A 23,016-nucleotide genomic window follows, 5' to 3' on the forward strand; every position below is an offset into this window, starting at 1 on the left:
TACCTTGATTTGCATATTCTAGATTACAATTTTTTGAAAATATACAATAAACAAAGAGATTTCAACTTTCCTACACTTAAATTAACTAACTGGAATTCCAATATTTCAAAAAAAGTCAACATCAATGCAATTAACGCACAACTGCTTAGAATTAAAAGAATCTGTAATACTACAAAGCACCTCTAAGAAGAAGTACTCTACTTAGTAACTATCTTGCAGTACAACCTAATTCCTACAAAAGTCATTAAAAATGCTTTAAAAAAAGCTGGCATTAACTTTTTCTTTTAGACTTTTTGAGTTAGATAATGAAATTTTATGCTTAAAGCCCTATGGGATGGTGTAAAGTGGATGGCTGATTCAGAGAATCTAATGTATAAATGTAAAATTACTTCCTCTCACAGCTTCATTTTTACTTTTAAAATTTGGCACACTACTTCTAGTCTTAAATAGATTTTAAGCTTTTTCTGGCCATATCTATCCTGTTATTGATTTTATGGTCCATTTCATTTCTGGTAGCTTGAAAGCCCTCTAGCTTGAAGACTTTAACAATTTACTATTTTTTTCTATTTATTCTTACTTTTGTGGCCATATTTTAACATTTTATAGAATTCGCCATTTTTTCTTTAGCCTGCGCCCAATTTCCTTAAAACTCGTCGAGCAAGACGCCATCTTGAACAATTTCTTCATTCTACTACAAATTGCCCCACTCCCTCACACTGAGTCAGGTTTATGCCAATGGTCAGTCACTTTTCATTGGCTCTTTCATCAAGACGTCTCTTCCCCTTTTACGCCATCCTGCCTAGTTGGTTGGCAACTTCCTTTCTCGAGGCTTTCATCCCCCCCTTTTGAGTTACCATGGCTCCAGAAAGAAGACATCGACATTCCAGTCTGTTTTTAAAAATATTTTCTTTCACATGTTATGATTTTTGGTCCTAGCAAGACCGTTTTTATAATAATAATTTTAATATTTTTCTAGTCTTCTTCGCTTTGTATTACAATTTAAAAATTTTTTTTAGCTAAGTTTACAAAGTTTAAACTCTATAAGCTAGTAGGTCCTCCCTTAAAATCTTTAATTTTGTCTAATAGCAAATCGCTATTTATTTATTTTGTACATTGGCATAACCAGACCATTTTGTATAGTTTTTTCTTACACCTTAATGTGTTTTTTCAAGCGGACACGTCAGGAAATGGAACGGGAAATTGAGACTAAATTTATGACTAAGTTTTTTCAATTAATTCAAAAAGAGTTTCGTATTCAGTTTCAATTTTCTGTTTCGACGAAACGTGATATGGAATTAGATGAATTCGAAAATCATTACAAAATTTCCTCTGAAGAGTCGGTAATGAGATTCGAATTGGGTTAATCTACCATTTACCGCTTCTTTGTTTTTGTATTTAAGTCTTATGTCACACTTTTATTCTACTGTTAAAGGTATGTCTTACCTTGATCAGCATATTACTTACAATTAGTTTTGAATTTTATTTGTAAATATTCTAGTATTAATATTGTTTTTTGAATGTTTACACTTTTCATTGCGCTTAATTTACTTATGTTAAAATTATCACCAGAACCACAGTATCTAAGCTACTTTTTAGCGTAAGCATTAAGAATTTCCTTTTTACTTGTTTCCTAAATTTTGCAGCTTAATGTGCAAAGTTCTTGACCACAAAGGTCTTTTTTAGTTTGTTCTTTTTTCTTTGATTATATCTATATAGTGTTACAGATTTTGTATTTAAATAGCTAATGTTAGTAGAATTATAAATTAAATTGTTTTATTTCCTGTGCAATGCAGAGCGTGACGAATATTATGAGAAAGCTAAGCCGGAAATTAAAAATACAAGAGCACGTGCATTTAACATTTAAATAAATAAATATCTCTTTTTGATTCCGAGAAAGTTCCAGAAAATTCTCACACGCGATTTAAAATCTTATAAAAAGGACTTCTCAATTTAGTTGTAGTTGTTAGTTAGTTTGTTGTTGTTTTAGGAGTTTGTTTAGAAAACTGCTCTTATTGACTGTAGCGAATTCGCGAATTAGCTTTCTTTAGCTGTTTTGAATTATGTTATGTTGAACATTTAAGTAAAGAGAACTACTGTGAGATAGTGTAATACTGTACGAATATCTAAGGAAATTTAAGCATTTTGTGATAATAATAAATTTTTGTTCATTTTTCATCGGACTTGTGCATTCATTTCGTAATGAACCTGTACGCACGCAACAATTTTTGGTATCAGAAGTGGGATATTGCATGCCAATCAAAAGAAGCTGCAAAGCGATGGAAGAACAGTTAAAGCAATTCATGGCAGCCTTTGGTCCATTTAAAGAAGAGATTAAATCCGTTAAAGACGAGATGAAAGATTCTGTTAAAGAAGAGATTAAATCCATTTAAGAGGAGATGAAATTTGGTTAGGAAAAAATGGAGGCTGGTCAGGAAAAGATGGAAGAATCTGCTAAAAGAGAGATGAAAGCTGTTAAAGAGGAAATGAAAGTAGGTCAAGAAGAAATGAAGAGAGAAATTACTTGCATAATAGAAAACAAGTTCGAGACTATGGAAGGAAGAATAGATACAGTTGAAGACAAAGTTGGAGAAATTCAAGAAAGAGTTTCTGTGGTGTAGCAACAAGTAGAACAAAGAGATTCTGCCGCCCAACAACAAATTTAGAAAAGGGTTTCTGCTGCTGTTGCCAAAAAAACTTTAAAGAAGAGCACAGCGACAGAAGGAAGCAATTCTGAGGGTTTTAAATTTTTACCGATGCCTGCTCGTCCCGTTCTGAAACTATCTACATATGAAGGGAAGACCTCCTAGAAGGTGTATAAGACACAATTTTCTATAGTTGCGGAAGCGAATGGATGGGATTCCCAAGCTAAGGCCTGTCATCTCGCTGCTTCTTTGAGAGCAGACGCAGCGGATATCCTTCAGACTCTTCCCGAAAACCAAAGGGTAGATTTCGAAGCTCTGTCTGGTGCTTTAGAGCTGCGGTTTGGAGAGAAATGTTTGAAAAACTACAGTAGGGTTCAGTTAAAATCCTGCCAACAGAAAATCACAGAAACACTCCAGGAACTCGCCACAGATGTTGAAAGGCTATCCCATCTCACCTTTATGGAGCGTCCGACAGAAACAAGAGAAATCCTGTTGCTGCAATATTTCATCGACGGCATCTGGGACTCTGAAATACAGAAAGCCCTGCGAATGGCGGATGTTAAAAATTTGAAAAGCGCTCTAGTGTACGCCATGAAATTCGAGGCAGCCCAGCAAGTCACCAGTACAGTCCGCCACTTAATCAGAGCTGCTCAAGTCCAGAAGCCAGGGGATTAGATGAATTAATTAGACAAGTGAATGCCTTGAGACGGAATATTGGTGACAAGAAACCAACTGTAAAATGCTGGAACTGCGGTGCTGAAGGGCACATACGACAAAACTGCAGAACACCCCAGGGCACGGATGTTAAGACCGCTCCTAGCAAGCAACAGGGAAACTAATTAGTGGCCATCTCGCAGGGCGGAGGTTACCAGATAATGAAAAGACCCAGTTTAAAGCGCTTCAGATTTCTGCAATGAGAGGCGGCAGTAATGAACTTTTCACAATACGATATATTAATGGAGTTCCCTGCAATATGAAGATAGATAAAGGAGCCAACGTTACCATCAGCCGAAAAGATTTGGCTTAACAACTGGGAAGCAAACTTATCTGGACGCCGCCCTGCGTTACCCTCCAGACTGTGTCCGGTAAGAAGATTGACATCGACGGAAAAGTTAACACTAACATGATGAAGTGCCGCTGACCATCACACAGCGTACGTAGCAGAGATCACTGATCCTTGCATACTCGGATTGGACTTTCTAAGGAAATACAATTTTTCCTTAGACTTAAAAAAAAAAAAAAAAAAAAAACGAATTGCATGCTACATCTGAGGACATAGCCCTATTCGGAATTAATGATGAAGGAGTGAAATCTATCCACAAAATCATAGCTCAAGATGATATCACAGTACCTGCAAGGACAGAGTTTCTACTTCCTGGATCCATAGCCGAAAATAGAAATTTCTGCTACGGCATCAGAGAATATCCCAATAACTGTAATAGTCCGAAAGGAATACTACTAGCCTCAACGCTCGTCGACCTATCCAGAACGGTTATCCCGGTGAGAGTCGCCAATGTAACAGAGAAGGCGAGAGTTATTAAGAAAGATTAAGTAGTTGCAGCATGTACTCTTGTAACCAGTTTTGAAAGAAAGAGTAACATCCCAGAATCCGTGTTCTTAGAGAGCATTACATCGGAGTTATTGCAGAATGCCCAATTAAACGATGAAGAGAGAAATGCTGTCAATCACGTCATTAAAGATCTTCAAGTTGTTTTCTCCTGTTCGCCTTCTGATGTGGGTTAAACCAGTTTGACACAACATAGAATCGATACCGGCGATCATCCCCCGATCAAGCAACATCTAAGACGTCAACTGTTTGCTAAACAGGAAGAGGTACGAACACTTTTAAAGGATATGGAAGAAGGCGATGTCATCGAGCCTTCAGCAAGTCCATGGGCATCTCCCATCGTCCTTGTCATAAATAAAGACGGCTCAACAAGATTTTGCGTTGACTATCGCCAGTTGAATGAGGTTACAAAGAAAGACAGTTACCCTCTTCCTAGAATTGACAACATTCTGGTCACACTTTCTGGAAGCAAGTGGTTCTTAACACTTGATTTAAAGAGTGGATATTGGCAGGTAGAAATCCATCCTGATGACCGAGAAAAGACGGCATTTACTACGGGACAAGGACTTTGGCAGTTCAAGGTGATGCCGTTTGTATTCTGCAATGTGCCGGCTACATTTGAACGCCTAATGGAGACTGTTTTGAAAGGTCTTTCCTAAGAGGCCTGTCTCATATACCTGGATGATATCATCATCGTCAGAAAGACTTTTGAAGAACATCTAGAAAATCTTAGAAATGTGCTTCAAAAACTGAAGGAAGCCAATCTAAAATTCAGTCCCGCTAAATGCAAATTATTCAGACAGGAAGTGACTTACCTGGGACATGTCATCTTTGCAGAAGGTGTGTGCACAGATCCTGACAACATGCCAGCCGTTAAATCCTGGAGACGTCCCGAAAATGTCCATCAGCTTAGAAGCTTCCTAGAGCTTTGCATCTACTATAGGAGATTCGTGAAGGACTTTTCTTCCATCGCAAAACTCCTTCACAAGCTGACAGAGAGTAAGCAAAAGTTCTTGTGGACAAAAGAATGTGAGGATGTATTTAACAACTGCTCCAATCCTGACGTATCCTCAGCTCGACAGATCATTTATTCTCGACACGGATACAAGCAATGAAATTGTCGGTACTGTTTTGTCCCAGGAAATAGACGGCCAAGAGCGTGTAGTGGTTTACTGGAGCAAGTGCCTGTCTAAACTGGAGAGGAATTGTGTCACCAGGAAAGAGTTGCTCGCCATAGTCAAAGCCGTAGAGCATTTCCATCATTATCTATGTGGCAGGAAATTCTTGCTCCGCACTGATCATGCATCATTGACCTGGCTTTTAAATTTCAAGAATCCCGAGGGTCAAAAAGCCAAATGGACATCACTATTTGTCATCGTAAGGGGTCATCACACGGAAACGCTGACACCCTGTCTAGAAGACCTTGCCCAGAAAGCTGCCGATATTGTTCCAGGGTTGAAGCGAAATATGAGCTGCTGAGTCCGATAGTATGACAAATTACGACATCAACATTGGCTGATCGAGACCCGTGGAGTGATAATAAAGTCAGCAAAGACCAGCAGGAAGATCGTGACATTAAATCCATAATTGATTTAATGGGATCATCAAACAGAAAACCTACATGTCAGGACATTTCTATCTATAGTTCTACAACAAAACAATACTGGGCACTCTGGGATTCACTTCACATTCGAAACAGCGTTTTATACCGAAAATTCAAATCGAATGATGGGAATACTTTTCAATGGCAACTGATACTTTCAAGATCCTTCATTCCTGATGTCCTTAAAGAACTACATAACAGCCCTACAAGAGGTCACTTTAGAATAATGAAGACCTTGCAGAGAGTTTGTGAGTGCTTTTACTGGAATAATGCAAAGGATGATGTGCAAAAGTGGTGCCGATCTTCCGATGCCTGTGCAGCTCGAAAAGGACCAAGAAAACGCAGCGGAGGCAAGCTGCAATGTTACAACGTAGGCGTGCCTTTTGAACGTATTGCCTTTGACATCTTGGGACTTCTGCCACGAACTGCTGATGGTAACAAATACATACTCGTTGTCATTGATTATGTCACCAAGTGGCCTGAAGAGTATCCTATTCCTGATCAAGAGGCTGTCACAGTAGCCGAGGTGATAATACAGCACTGGATTTTCAGGTTCGGAGTGCATCTTCAGTTACATTCCGATCAAGGAAGGAATTTTGCCTCGGCAGTAATCAAAGAACTATGCAAACTACTTGGCATTGACAAAACTCAAACGACGCCATTGCATCCCCAGTCGGACGGCATGGTAGAGAGGTTCAATCGAACCATCCTTAATAACCTCTCGTTAGTGGTTTCCAGAAACCAGCAGGACTGGGACAAGAAATTATCACTTTTTTACTGGCTTACCACAGTGCTGTCCACGAGACTGCTGGCTATTTCCCATCACAGATGCTCTTCGGTCGTGACCTTCGTCTGCATTGTGATCTCTTGTTTGGTCGCCCTCCTGATGCTCCTTCATCACGTGAGGAATACATCCACGATGTCCAGGCCCGGTTTAAAGTGATGCACCGTTCCGCACGAAAGCGAGTCAACTTGGCATCGGACAAAGTGAAGAACATGTACAACACCAGAGCTACTGGATATAGATTCAACAAAGGAGACAAGGTGTGGTGGTGGAACCCGATTCAATGAAAAGAAGTCAGGCCTAAATTACAGTCATCTTGGTTTGGTCTGCAAACAGTCCTAAACAGGCTGAATGACGTCGTGGTTCGAATCTGTGAGTCTTCGTACTCTAAACCTAAAGCCGTTCATTACGACAGGTTAGCTTATTACTATGGCCATAGTACAAGGTCATGGTCCTTTTTGTTTCTAAATGTGTATTTGATTAGACTTGTATTTAGTATTTGATTTGTATTTAGTATTTGATTTGTATTTAGTATTTGATTTGTATTTAGTGTTGGATTTGTATTTGATTTATATTTTGCATTTGATTTGTTTTAGTTATTTCATTTATGCCATAGTAGTAAGTTTGGCTTCCTGTCCAGGGATTGTACTGCTCGGGACGTGCAGTCCTTGGGAAGGGGGCAGTGTTTCGAATTTGGTATTTAAATAGCTAATGTTAGAAGAATTATAAATTAAACTGTTTTATTCCCTGTGCAATGCAGCGCATGACGAATATTATGAGAAAGCTAAGCTGGAAAAATTAAAAATACAAGAGCATGTGCATTTAACATTTAAATAAATAAATATCTCTTTTTGATTTCGAGAAAGTTCCAGAAAATTCTCACGTGCGATTTAAAATCTTATAAAAAAGAGGAAAACTCAATTCAGTTGTAGTTGTTAGTTAGTTTGTTTAGAAAACTGCTCTTGTTAACTGTAGCGAATTCGCGGATTAGGTTTCTTTAGCTGTTTTGAATTAAGTTATGTTGAATGTTTGAGTAGTCGAGATAACTACTGTGAGATAACGTAATACTCTACGAATATCTAAGGAAATTTAGGCATTTTGTGATAATAATAAATTTTTGTTCATTTTTCATTGGACTTGTGCATTCATTTCATAACGAACCTGCACGCACGCAACAATCAATATATATATATATATATATATATATATATATATATATATATAAAAGAGAGACATGTCAGATGAGTAAATTTAAGGATCTTTTGCCGATGTTGGCCTGAAATTAAAGACTTTTTAGGACCAAAAATCATTGGGGGGAGGAGGAAGAAACACACACACACACACACAGCCTGACTTTTAAGGACTGTATGAATCCTGTAATAATAACACTACGATGCACATTCAGCTCCCTCGCAATAGCAGATTGTCTTACACCAGCTTGCAACATGCCAATAGCACCTTCTTAATGCATTTCACCATAAAAATGGTGTCTCTGGCTCATGCTTTTCACTTTGGCTGTCTCAGATTATATGGAGCTATCAGTGCTTGCGAACTGACGTGCAAGTCCAGCATGCCCATTTTTAAAGCGTTGTTGTGTGACTATGGGAATGTGTTTTATGCTAATAGTGGCTGCCTATTTGCTTTAGGCGATGCAACCTCTACCTAAACTATATGTTTTAATTCCCTTTTTTACATCTGTGCATTTTTTTTAATAGTTGTTCAGGACGTTTTTAGTTGTCGTCTTTTGTTGCTCATTTTTTTTAGGACAAATGTATTTTGATGGGCATGAAAACTGTTTAAAGTGGAAGGTGGTTCAAGGGATTTACATTTAAAAATTAAATTTTTTATTTTACTTTCACAGACAAAAATGTTTAATTAAAAGAATGTTCATCATACACTGATAAATAAAATAAAAAAATATCCTTAACATGAAAAATGAATGCTCCTCACATCACAAAAGTTCAACTGCAATTATTCAAAACAAAGAATACAAAATCTTACCTCAGCATGTTGCGGTTGTTCTATTTTATAAAGTAACTGCTTGACAAGCATCACATTAAAATACTCTCGTATCCCATTTGTTGTTTCTACAATAGCAGTTTCTCTAGAAGGATTATTATTAAATATCTCAAACATTTGTGAAAATATTTAATACAACAAAGAAATTTTTCTTTAATATTAAAATAAAATACTTTATATGCTGTGAATTTTTTGTATATCATTTAAAAATTATTTAAATTTCAAAACATAATTTATGCAGAAATAATATATGTCATATGTAATTTTAATATAATATCCATTTTAGAGTATAGTTCAGTAATATATTTGTAACTGTTTCCATTTCACAAAACTGATATTTTCAATTTCCTTCATATTTGTATTGTAGATAATTTCTTTACCTCTGGTATTTACATAATTATAAAAAGCATCTAAACACATTTACATGAAACTTAGTACCCCTTTTTTGACATGCACAAATTAAATAGATATCTTTACTTAAGATTCTAAGATTGGTATCACTAAATTTAAGGACTCTAATGACAGTCACAGAACTGATGGTTAAACTGGTACCAATTGCTAGATTGATTCTTCAATATCCTTATGAATAAGAGGTTTGTTTCAAGTATATTATTCATCTTGTGCATGTAAAATTTGTTAACATCTTTTTTAGAACATTCTGTTTTTTCTTTTCAATTCATTAATCCCACAATAACATGTTTCTGGATTATAATATGTTGACCTTAAGTATTTTTTCTTAAATATATTTATATATTACTCTTTTTACTTTCACACTTTACACAATTTCCTTTTCCCATTAATCTTCCATTTTTAGCTGTCAATTGATGATAATTCTTAGTATCTGTTTTCTCTTTACACTTAACATAATAGATCTTACCTATTCCCATTCCAAATTTCATTTTAGCATTAATATGAGGTTTAATAACTCCTTTGGCTAATCTTTCTCCAATTGTTAGATTGATTATATTATTTAAATCATCTATTAAGAGCATCCTTCATTTGAAAGTGCAGGAATTTCACTAAATTGGCCAATCAGACAATACTATTAAAAGATGGGAAATGAAACAATTAGGATTGAAACACAAATCTTGCTATGGAACTCTGTGAAACATTTAATATTAAGGAGATGGAATTATTTGATGTATTATTTGAAAGTTCTGAAGCTTGTTAAAACTGGCCAATCAAATGATACTATTGAAGGGTATGCAGCTTCAGAGTATTTTAAATCAAAACACGGATTATATAATTTTTCATGGGTACTTTAGTCTGTAACTCGTAATGGTTTGAAAAAATTCAAAATTCAAATACAAAATAGCACAAATAGAATTTATTTTTCAAGCTTAAATTGTACAAACATATATATATGACAGAAATTTTGTATGAAAAGAAAATTATATAGTCATAAATGATTCAAATCATCTTTTTTTAATAACAAAAATTAGTATCAACAAAATCTCAGCTAAAAAACAACTGTATTTAAAGTATATTTCTATATTGACTAAGATAATTAGAACAGGGAAGCCAAGTCATAAATGATAAAGCAAATATATACTAATTCAGAAGTCAAACAACAAAAATCGGCGTTATATTTTCAAAATTTTCACAGGACTAGTTTCGATGGTTTTACCGAACCACCATCCTCATGTGCAAAACCGCAAATGAAAAAAATAGGAAATAATGATTAGATAAGATAAGAAAGCCTGGACAAGAATAAGCAAGTGGCACCATCTGTTGATGAAACCAGAACTAAAACATAATTTCTTTAAAGGCAAAGATGGATTGGAATTATGATCGTTAACTAGAACAGAAATTTTTTTGAATGTGAAATGCCTCTAGAAAATCCAGTTCTCCAATTGAATAATTTTGGCAGCAGAAAAATAATTCATAAAACATCTTTCATTGGAGAATTAGATTTTCTAGAGGCATTTCACATTCAAAAAAATCTTTCTGTTCTAGTTAACGATCATAATTCCAATCCATCTTTGCCTTTAAAGAAATTATGTTTTAGTTCTTTTTTCATCAACAGATGGCATCACTTGCTTATTCTTGTCCAGGCTTTCTAATCTTATCTAATCATTATTTCCTATCTTGTTCATTTGCGGTTTTGCAGCTGAGGATGGTGGTTCGGTAAAACCATCGAAACTAGTCATGTGAAAATTTTGAAAATATAATGCTGATTTTTGTTGTTTGACTTCTGAATTAGTATTTTTTCAGCATGTTATTGTGTCTTAATTAAGCAAATGTATTTCAAATAAAATATAAACACAACTTAAAAAATAAGGAAAATAGCAAGCTTACTTTGATGTAAATTTTGAGAAATGCAACTTAATTAAAACTAATCAAATGTGCAGCAACATATAAGTTAGGTTAATTGACTGAGGCAAAGCAACTCAGGGGCTGTCTGCCTACAGGCAGGGATACCTTTGTGGAGGAACTTTTTAAGGAAAACTGGCTAGTATCCACATTATGTATGTGAAAAACCCATGAAAACTAACCATGCAAGCCAGCCTGCCTACCGAGATTATATATATACTGTTCAACTGCTGCTCAATGCAGTTAATATATAGCATAGTTGCTATCTTTGAAATCTTAAAAAATGGCAGAAACAGGATTTCACTCCGTGCAACAATACCATTTCAAAGCAACTTCAAACTGACATCACAATATAATGCATGGCTTAGTTTACTAAACTATTCATAATTCAATTTCAATGCAAAATGCAATTGGTCATTCTAGATTTTATATTTTTTGGGTAATTTTTTTTGTATATTTTATATATTGAAAAAACCCAGAATAGCGAAAGAAAGCTTTTATTTATCGAAGTACTTTTAAATATGACGAAAATAAAATTCATAGTTAATGTACAGATGCAGTTCACACATTTTTTAGATGATTTTGATTTTTTTAACTGCAACTATATTTTTGAAAGTATAAATTATCGTCTTTTACTTGACATTTTCATTTTCAAGCAAAATGGCACTTTAAAAGAAGTGGATGCGATGGTATGAGCATGCTCTTTCTGAAGAAAATTATGTGTATCTTATTCTTAAAAACTGCTGTGAAAGGTATGGTTTTTTTATATCTAAAGCTATGATGTCAACAAGAAGGGGAAAAACATCGAAATTTGACTTTAAGTGAAAAAATTGTTTCAAATATCAAAGGAAAAAACAAAATGTTCAGAATATTGAAAAGTTACATTTTTTATCTGCAAAATCATTAAAATGCACAGTGTCAACTATAAATAAATGCTGATATGAATCCTAAAATTGCTAAAAAACAACATGTGCATAGTCTTTCTCCACGATCTTATCACCGAATGCAGAATTCTTTATGAGAAACATTTATACAGATAAAATAGCAAAAATGTTGTCATGAATCTTGGATGTATTTAAATGACTGCAATAAAAAGAGATTCATTTATTACCATGAAAGAGGAGGAAAAAATCCTAAAATATGGTTCAAAGAATCTAAAGAAAGATTTTCAAAAGGATTTATGATTATTGCTGATTTTTCAAAATAACAGAAGGGAAAAAAAAAAAAAAAAAAAAAAAAAAAAAAACAAAGACAGTACAGAAAAATATTAAGATCAACTCTACATACATATTATTAGGAACATATTTATAAAAAAATTTCAAATATGAAATATCTTCTCTATACCTATAGTGCCATCAATCAGTAGAACTGAATCAATTCAAAGGAGCAGCCACAGGTCAAAATCCACTGTTAATTTCCAAGGGGAAAAAAAAAAAAAAAAAAAAAAAAAAAAAAAAAAAAAGAGAAGAACAAGAAGTGGGTACCCAGGCCATACCCTTCTCATATCCCTACTAAATTTCTTGTTGTATCACCCATGAAGTTTTGTGCTTTTGGACTTTTAAAAAGGCGGATTGTCGAAACATCGACCCACAACCCTCCTTGGTCTTTGGAAAGCTGTTCAAGAGAAATGAGATAATACTTCTTTCAACACTCCAAAAGGCTTTACAGTCTTGAAAATTATGGTGTTGAAAGATACTGAAGACTAAGGGCTAGCAAACAGACATTTTAAACACAAAAATTTTACATAAAATATTTCAGCAAATGCAATAAATTTGCCTATATTCTGAAAATCATTAGAGGTGGGGGAATGGATTTTCCTAATTTAAGTTTCATCAGTTCAATAAATTTCATTTACTGTTGACAAACATTTTTGAAACATTGGTTGAGTTTTCATAAAAAGTTCTGTATGTGTCTACAATAAATTAAGATAAAATAAATAAAATTTAGTAAAAAAATATGCTGAAAATTTGGGTAAGCTATTATTACATAAATTGGGGTTTAATGTAATTATCTAAAGAGTAACAAGCATAGTTTCATACTTACTTATTAGGAGTAATTCCTTTAACCGATAACTTTTGCTTGACATAATCAGAAATTATAGTATCAACATTAACTCGTGCAGGTAACTGGACCAGCTGTGAAAAGAATACTTTTGTATTTCTAGAAAATAGACTTCCAAGAAACAAGCACTATGAAATTAGAAATATTTGCTAGAACTTATTCTATCACATCAATATTTGCATTAATTAATGAAGAATATGCAACACCACCAAGAAATTTTATCTCAGAAGCAGATGTATGTGATTATTTAAAAATTAACTCAGACAACATTTTAGTTTTATTGTATTGTAAAAAATATCATATTTTTATAATTTTTGAGATCTGGAGCCAAATTGCAGTGTACAGACAGTGTACCTAAAAACCCTTTTCAAAATATTAAATGATTAATGAACATTTACATGCAATTCAATTCAATGTTTTTCAAAATACAAGAATATACTGAAATACCTGCTCATAACGAAGATTCACCTATTTACCCCTCTGTTAAAAAAGTTTGTGAAAAATTCATGTCACATGCACAAAATTTAAAATAACTGAATTTGCTGTCAGAGGCTACTTCATGGAAGAAACATATGAAATGATGTCATTTGTGATAACATAGTTATGCTATATTACAAATAGAATAAAAACACTTTTGACCATTCAACATGATGTTTTCTGAGCAATGAAGCTTGAGTTTCTTTAAATTAAAAACAGATCACTGTTATGCTACTACTATTTTATCTGAAATATTTTTCACTCTCTGTTCTTTCTTAAGATGATTAAGAACTTAATTAAGAACTTTGGGATTAGTGTTTTCAGAAAATTGAAGCTTTCCAAAATGATATAAAGACCAGTTTATGACATATTGTTCCTGTTAGAACAGAAAATTTTCTCTGCCTCAGAATGGCAACAGTGAGAACTTGACTTTTGATTTTTTGATGCAGCTTGAATGCTGCTGATGAGATGTAACATTAGATTAGATTCTAGGTTAGAATAATTTGTTTGGTATTTTAATAAATTTCTTTTAAAACTAGACTGAGTATTCTGAACATAGAATTATCACTGAACCATTACTTATAGAAATTTAGATGTGACATTTAGATTCATCGTAGAACATAGTTAGATGCACAGTGCCATTCGTCTATTTGATTAGTATACTTTAGCACACATATTTTTTTTTTTTTTTAATTCTACCAATGTTCCCAGGAATGTTAGAAGCCCTGCAGCAAGTGTTTCCATGTTCGAATATATGCTAATTTAAAAGTAATTAGGTATTAATATTTTACATTTTACACAAATATTCATTGTCTACGAACTTTTGGAGAATAAATATATTATGGGAAAGAAAGAAAATTTATAAGAACTCTCTCAGCAGCTTTAAAGCAGTTTATGGTTTCTCCATACATATAATAGTGAACAGTGAAAATGCATGCCATCTTGGTAGTGAAAGACTTTCTTACAAAATTTACTTAATGACTGATCTTAACAACACTTTTAATTTCAAAGATTCCAACATTAAGGTACAGATATGGTAACAATCTCAACACTGAGAATGAGAAGAATTCTATAAAACATACAGATAAGAATGTAAGACAGCCCTACATTTTTAAAGTGCTTTACTCAAAGACAACAAGGCATTAACATTAGCAAGCTCATATATGATATAATTAAAACAAAAGTTTTCAGCCTGACATATGAAAAATCGTTTGGAAGTTAATTCCCCTTGCAGACATGTAGTAGCAATACTAAATGAATAAATCTGAGTTTTTTTACAGAAATTTTTTGCATTCTATTTTGACTATTTATTGAATAAAATGATATGCTAGTTCGATCTGAATAATACAATGCTTGGATCTTGTGTATGCTGATTCATCTCCTTCCTATTTAACAGTAAAAGAATGGGTAAAAACGACATCATATGGGCTGAGAATCAGTAGGTGATTTTTGTGAAGTTCAACCACTGGAGGATTTAGCATATGAAAATATTGCTCGTCAGAAGGAAATACGGAGTCACAGGAGATTTTGCGAATATGCAACTTTTCCCTCTATTTAAAAGCGCATCCCACTTTTCCCACATTAATCATCAATAATGCATTTTTAAAATTATTTAGATTTTAAATCCTGTTTTGGTGAACAGATGGCACTGTCACTTAAATTTTGGTATTTATGGATGGAGATTTATGGTACACCTGGAAGATTTATTTCTACTTTCCGCTCTGAGACTGAAGCTTGTCTTTTTGCAAGCCACATAGTTCTTAATCCCATAGACGAAAATAAAATAAAATAATAATAATAAAATAAAAAAAAAAACAGTTTCAAAGACAGTGTACTGTTTGTTGCTTTAAGAAGGAGGAAAAAAAAAATACTGCAACAGGCAAAAAAATTTGCACAGAAACATGAATTTGATGCAATGAATGTGAAGTATGACTTCAGCTGGATTCTTGTTTTGAAATTTACCATACAAATCTAAATTTTTAATGTTAATTTGTGCAAATATTGAATATCTTTATTAATATATATACTTTACATTTGTATTCTATAAAGTAAATTGTAATTTTAATCATGATTTATTTTTAGAATTAAGTCTGTATATGATTACTCTTAAAATTATTTTTTGCCTGTTCTTATGCATAAACTCTATATTAAAAATATCTTTATTACAAAAATATGCTACATATTTCAACTTTCAATGTAGAATTGAAATATGTAATAAAATATGCAATTTTTGAAGCAATTTTGATAAAAAAAAATTGAGCAGGCAGGTTCCCTAATATGAAAATTCAATTGAGGTACAAGGAAAAAATAAACTATTAAATTTTCCTCTATTTCTTTCAGAATGATATCAGGTCAAAACTTTGGATCTGCCTACATATGAACTTGAAATGCTGAAAATCACACGAAAAGGGATAATTAAATCCCTGAGTGGCATGGCTTTTTGAAGCTGCTCAAAAGACCTGAATTTAAATAGCATTTATTTAGATAAATGTTTATAATTACGTATTTTAGTCTCTATTTTCATAAACATTCATTCATTAGGATGATATATACATCATTAAAGAACTAAGTAAAGCAAAAGATTTTAATTTGTAAGTTAATACACACCAGGTGACCAAAAGAGCTCATGAGTGGATAAAGGTGGTCATGCAGCTCACAGGCTTAAATAATATAAATACTTATATTGTGTTTGTTTGTGTGATTATGACAAAAGCCTCGAGGGCTATCTGCCTAAGGGGAGGGATGCCTTCGTGGAGGACTTTCTAAGGGAAACTGGCTCGTATACACGTTACACATGGGGAAAACCACGAAAACGCCCATGCAGCCAGCCCGTTCGCGGGATTCAAACCTCGGACCGAACAACCAGTGTTCAGCGACTTTACCGCTCGGCCGCTGGTGGGCTCTAAATACTTATATATGTTATCTTATGTTAAAAAGATAACATATCCTTTATAACATTTGTATGTTATTGGATGTTCATTATAACATAAAATATCCTTCATGTTTTAATTAGCAAAAACAAAATGCATTCAAACATATTTTCTGTAAATCTAAGTCCAATACAGATTAAAATATGGCTGTACCCAATTTGAAGAAGACAATTACAGATTAAATAGCAAATTTTCTCTTCCCCCCCCCCAAGATGGAGATAATAATTTTTAGAACAGGCAATTCTTTTTGTAGCTGTTTTCTCAACATTATTCTGTAAAGCACTGAAATATGTCAATTTTATAAAAATGAATAAGTCAGCATATTTGCACTTAAATATTTCTACAAAGTTTGCATATAATGATGACGGAAAATTTAATAAAAAACCAAATATTTTATTCTTTGGAATTTTGTTCAGAATAGATAATACTGGAACCAAATTTTCTCCAGCATTTGAGACAGCTTTTCTAAAATAATACATCTTATTTTAATAAATTCAGAAACTGGAAATGGATACGTATGATCACCATTAAGAGAAAAAGAGTCTCCCTTTTTTAATATAATATATAATGCAAGTTTAAATGATTGAAGGAAAGGAATGTATGCAGCTTAAGTAAGTGGGTTATTTTCAGGCTGCAAAAATGAAATATAGGAAAACATTAAATAATCACGATTATAAAGCACAGAATCAAAAATACTTGTCTTGAAGAGTATTCCTGATTCTATGCTCTTATATGCTTCTCCACATGAAATTTAGCACAAATGAATTACAGTAATACCTCGCACAATCTGGGTAATATGTTCCACCACTGTCCTGGACTGTTTGAAAATGGTAATTGGTTCCAAAAAATATTTTCTTCATTTAAAAAAAATGAACATTTTTCAAAATTCATTTTTTACTTTATAAACACTGCAATATTGATGTCTGCATATGTTTTTATTTGGACTTTTCTCTTGATATATTTCTTTGTAGCAACAAAATGCATCATTTACCCTTTAACGGAATTTACCCTTTTTTGGAATCAAATGCATATGTTTTTATTTGGACTTTTCTCTTGATATATTTCTTTGTAGCAACAAAATGCATCATTTACCCTTTAATGAACTGTTTGGTTATGTTCAATACTAGAATCAACTTCTGTAATATGCTCCAACAAGATTTTAAATATTCCAATCTTTAAAAAAAAAAAAAAAAAAAAAAAAAAAAAAAAAAAAAAAAGTTGTTCAGTTGCTGATTCTCATGCAGAGATTTCAATATAATCATTGCTGTTTAAGTTGTCCTTATGTTTTTCATCCATGCTAATAAGTGTTTCATTATCTAATTTTGCATTACACAGCTTTTAAACCACATAAAAATAAACTGCACAAACACAGACCTAACTATATAAATGGGGTGAAACACCACTCATTCACATATTAAAAAATAATTCTGCATATTAATTTTTAGAATCCATTTTTACCCTGTTCAATTAACATTTAATTTGTTTTGAGATATTTTGAACTGGACTACAGAGAATTGAGACTATGAGAGAAAATGCTGCATTCAAAAATAAATTCAAGACTTTTTACTATTTATTATATACAGTAAAAAGTCCAAAATCCAAACGCCCATTATCTGGAATGATCTAAAATCCGGACTTCAAAACCATCAACAACGTTTTTTCGTAGGCTTTACACATGCACATTTGATCCCCCCTCCGTACATAATAAAACATCTGGAGAGTCCCGATTCTTAATTTCACTTTGACACTAAATAAAATACCTTATTATTGAAGAAACAATTATTTGAGCACAAATTTGTACGATCAGTAATTTGGCTCCGTTGCTGCATATCTGCTTGACATACATCTCAAACCCAAACAGTACACATAGATACATCATTGATCTGATGCCAACCTGGCAAATCGTTATTTATTATACTTTCCCTTTCATTATCGCATGTTTATCAAAACATGACAAATTGAGTAATGACTCATGTAGCGATGCCTAAACAATTTTTTATGTTAGTAATTGGATAATAAAGGAGTATGGTAACCTTTTATGTTTACGCTTGGCGATGATTACAGATTTAAGTTAAATGCGCTAAAAAATGTTGACGAGGAAAAATTTACCAAAAACTTCTTACCATATGCTAAAAATAGATTTTGTTGATGATAGTCATAGACCTAAAGATTACATTTAGGGCTATTTGAATTAAGAATAACTGATTTCTTATTCACATAAACCCAGAATCAGCGCCAGGGCTTGTGTGGCCGCATCGAGTCAGAGAATGTAAGACCCACAGAGACTGCATCAGGCGGTAAGATATCTAGCGCTGGCTCTCAATAAGGCTTAAGTATATGGTGGGAAGTAATTTAATCAGAACTCTGATAAGCCTTAAGCATGTGCAAGAAATAGACATAAATATAATAAATAAATAAACTAATACAATTCAGGGTTAATTCTCTCAGTGTGCGATAGAAGGAAGATAAAATTTGATGTAACAACTTGTCGTTAGTCGCCAAGCTCATGATGCATAGCCAAATATGTATTGTGAAGAATAATTAAATTTGATGACAACAGCCGCTAATTTTAAAGGTTTCCGGATATCGCAAAACAAAGGTGAAATTTTCCAATTAACGGATTTTGTAAAGAAATGTGGAGAAGCGGTAATAAATGAAGATCATATAAAAGAAGTTTTTCATTGTGATGACAATGCTTTTCAATCATCAATCAATTAATGAATGGCGAAATCTGTAGTATGGTTCTACAACAATGTAATTCAACAAGAGATTATGTCTGTCTACAGAATTAAAAAGAAAGTATTAGCACAAAAAACAAAGCAACTTGCATTGAAAGAAATGTTTAATAAGTTAAACAAATGGATATTAAGTTTTTTTTTGTAAATTTTGATACTCTTTAGATCATAAAAACTTCATTATTTCATAAATCGCAATTTCATATTTTTAATTTCATAATTTCTACATGCCATCTTACTTGATTTAAACTTATGATCTAATATCCAGAAAAATCCTAAATCTGGAATCGCCAAAGTCCCGACGAGTCCGGATTTTGGACTTAGTACTGTATTAGTTTTTGTTAAAAGAATACAAAATTTAACAAACTTTTTTTTGCCGTGTTACTTGATCCCAATCGTCAACAAGCCAGTGTTTGAGTTCATCTGGAATTTTTATCTTTATTTCAAGTTTCTGCATATATTCCTCTTCCTAAAAATGAAAATGAACTTCCTAGTTTAAGACTACAGTCAAGATATTTATTTGACTTTATTCTAAAAGTAATTTTTCATATATTCATATGTAAACTTTTATTAAAAATATAAGGAACATATAATGTATATTTCATAATTCAACTGAATTTTATTAAATATCAAGGCATAACTAAATAAACTTACTCATAATAACGACTGATAAAAATGCCAATATTCTAGAGAACACCAATATTAATGATTATAATAGTCTTCTCAAAGATGATCACTCCCTAAGCCCCACAAGACCAAATATATTCATTAAGGCAAGCTTTAAAATGCCTATTTTATATTTAAGTTACCATATGAATTAGGAAACTTATCTGAAAGTGAAAAATTATATTTTATGAAAAAAAGGTTTTCTACACATTAAATCTGGCATAACTTCTCATAGTCTTCATAACACATCATTCTTTAAATGATTAATTAATATTCTTAAACTGCTTATATTTTTTCAATTTTTTGTTCATACAGTTGCTAAAGCAAAAAGCAGCAATGTTTATTTCAAAGTTGAAAACTAAATGCATATATGGAATGTAAGAATATATTTGATTTTTTAATCATTAATTAATAATTATAACATTTCATTAAGGAGATAGTCACAGCTTTGTTGCAGTAAATTCTGTTGCAATACAAAGATTAGACATGTTCTTTCTTGATTTGAATCCACACAATCACATAGATCTTATTTAAATGATGAAGCATCCGCTCTTGTTAATTTCTGCACTGAAGTTTTTTTAAATTAAAATAAATATTCTAAAATGTATGAAAAATATCAACTGAACAATTTTCTTTTTTAATGAAAAAAAAATAAGAGACAATACAAGGGCTACTGACACTGTCAAGTAAATACACAATTTCTTTCTTCTTAGCTATAAAAGAATTTAAAAAAATTAATATTCTAACGTAACTTATGAAAAGTTCTATTTAACTTCCACTTTTTGCATAATGCTAGAAAACACAATTTAATTATTTATCTGCGAAGGTTCACAAATGGGAATCTTTGAAGAGAGGAACTAAAAGAAATTGCAAGGAATTTATTTCTTTTATAACAGCTTAAGTTATAGGTTAAGCAAAAACTAGCAAGAAAGTCTAAGGGCTCTAAATTTTATATTAAATAACAGATATATACCAGGTTCATTCAATAAGTCACAAAATATGCCATTTTTTAATTCATTTTCTTTTGAGTTAATTGTAATCATTTTAAATACATATCGGTCTTCTCAATCATATGAACACTCTGGCTACAACATGCTCATAATTACTGCATAAAGTAATATGCTCACAGAAAATAACCACTAAACAATACATTTCTATAATATGTTAAAGGCATAAATTTGTCTATTAATGAAACATATTTTAGTAGCCATAACAAAACATATATGGAGTTAAGAACCTTTTAAAGTAAATTTTGACACAGAAAGGGCTTAGAAAGATTACAGGAAAGGAGTGCCTATTTTTCATAAGAAAAGAAAATTATTCTGCTTATAATAATTTTTGTATCCACAACCCAAACTCTTAAAAGCTTCTTTTGAAATTCACACATAACAGGAGGTTGAGTGATTTAATTTATCAAAACTGTATTTTACAAATTTTGCTGTTTATGAAATGCTATGCAATTCCTTTAACGATAGTAAAAGCAAAATAAATTTTTTTGATAGTAAATATACTTAAAAATTGCAATAACTGTTTCATCATGGCTTGCATCTATTTTTAATGATTAAAATGAGAAATATATTAACTGATCAAAAGCAGATCCCCATCTCAGGTACATTTAAATCTACATTTAATAATACATTTAAATCTAGACAGCATATTTTCAATAGAACCGACATAAAATATATTAATATGATTTTCATATTTTTAGTTAATAATATAATAAAAATATATAAGTAGCACCAGAAACACTATAAATAGAAATTAAAAGCTTACAGTTTCAACATTTTGCTCAGCACGAGTTCGTTTCTTTCGCTGTAAATCAGTCTGACTCTCTGCTGCTGGAGGTGGAGGAGGTGCAGTAACTATTAGCAAAGAATTTTCTAATAAAGTTGAGTAACAACAGCAAAATTTAATGCCAACAGAAAAAGACAACATAAAGGTTACAAATTGTCTGAGATCACATTATGGGAAACAAAATCTTTTATCTTTCACATTATGGGAAACAAAATAATTTTATTAAAATAACAGTCCAACATAGTTTCTATAAAGTCTGATAAAGCCTTCAATTTTTGCAAAATATATGACTAAGTAGTTTTACAATTTATCTGCCGTTGCACTCAAATAAGATTATTTAATCAAAATTATTCTTAAAAACATTTCTAAAGATTGGATTTATTATACACAGGTACAATGCATTTTTATGAGAAATATGCATGAATTAGCTGGAAATTTCCTACATGAGAATGATCAAAAGGAACTGCACAGGATTTTTCTTCATAGTGGTTATGTATACTGGTATAAAAAAGGAAACCAATGGCTGTTTTGAAAGAGAAGTTAAGAACTTTTAGCGAAATATAAGAATTTAAGAATTAAGAAACTGAAAAAAAAAAAAAAAAAAAATTAAAGAACCCATCACCAAACAAAATCGGATGAATGAAGCAATTATCTATGTAATCACTTTCATTCTCACAATGTTATCCTAAGGATAAAGCAAAAAATATGTAAGATACATTATTTTTAAATACTATCTAACATTTAACATAAAACAAGTTCAAGAATAAAACCAACTTTATAAAAGTTTGTAAATAGTTGAAATTAAATTATGATTATAATCTTTAAAATACTCTTTTAACAGTCTCACATATTTTAAAGAAGATTTATATAATCACAATTAATTAAAAAAAATTTTAAACACAAATAAAATCACAATCTATGGGCATTTTTCAATTTCAGTCTAAGGAACAAATAATTTAGTATGTTGGTTTAAAAAAGACATGAGAAGAATTATCTGATTTTGATATTAAGAGATACAAAACATTCACAACACAACATAATATTTGCTTTCTTAATCTGAAAAATTTTGAATATTTTAGCTCAATTATATTTATTTTCTTCTTTTATTCTATTTCTTCTCTCTAGGTTCATCAGTTTTAATAAAAAACTAATGTTCCTACTAATCTCTGCCTATCTGCTAAAATATTTGCAAATTTGTTATTATCTTCAACAAAACCTTTTGAAGAATTTCCTTCTATCTTATTGTAAACAATTTCTTCAATAATTTTCTTTTTACCTATGAATTTCCAGATTTCATGACATTTTTGTTATTTAAAAAAAAAAAAAAAAAAAAAAAAAAAAATGTATGTATTTAGAACACGTAGAAGAAATTACTAGTCTTTTTTTTTTTTTTTTTTTTTTTTGAGTTTAACATTGAGAGCAACT

At 31.9% G+C, this 23,016-nt stretch overlaps 1 protein-coding gene across 1 annotated transcript in view; it reads right to left on the reverse strand.

Moving 5' to 3' along the window:
• Nucleotides 1-23,016, reverse strand: part of LOC118194457 (mortality factor 4-like protein 1) — a 67,710-nt gene that overhangs the window by 18,428 nt on the left and 26,266 nt on the right. Inside the window, exons 6-9 of the mRNA XM_085823761.1 lie at nucleotides 21,571-21,659; nucleotides 19,499-19,600; nucleotides 12,972-13,063; nucleotides 8,598-8,700 (exon numbers count right to left, since the gene is read on the reverse strand). Coding sequence (XP_085679887.1) covers nucleotides 8,598-8,700; nucleotides 12,972-13,063; nucleotides 19,499-19,600; nucleotides 21,571-21,659 — 386 coding nt within the window. The remainder of the gene's footprint in view (nucleotides 1-8,597; nucleotides 8,701-12,971; nucleotides 13,064-19,498; nucleotides 19,601-21,570; nucleotides 21,660-23,016) is intronic.

This window comes from Stegodyphus dumicola, chromosome 9 (assembly GCF_044657685.1).
Source record: "Stegodyphus dumicola isolate Sdum_Otavi_A_Nest chromosome 9, ASM4465768v1".
Taxonomy (NCBI): Eukaryota; Metazoa; Arthropoda; class Arachnida; order Araneae; family Eresidae; genus Stegodyphus; species Stegodyphus dumicola.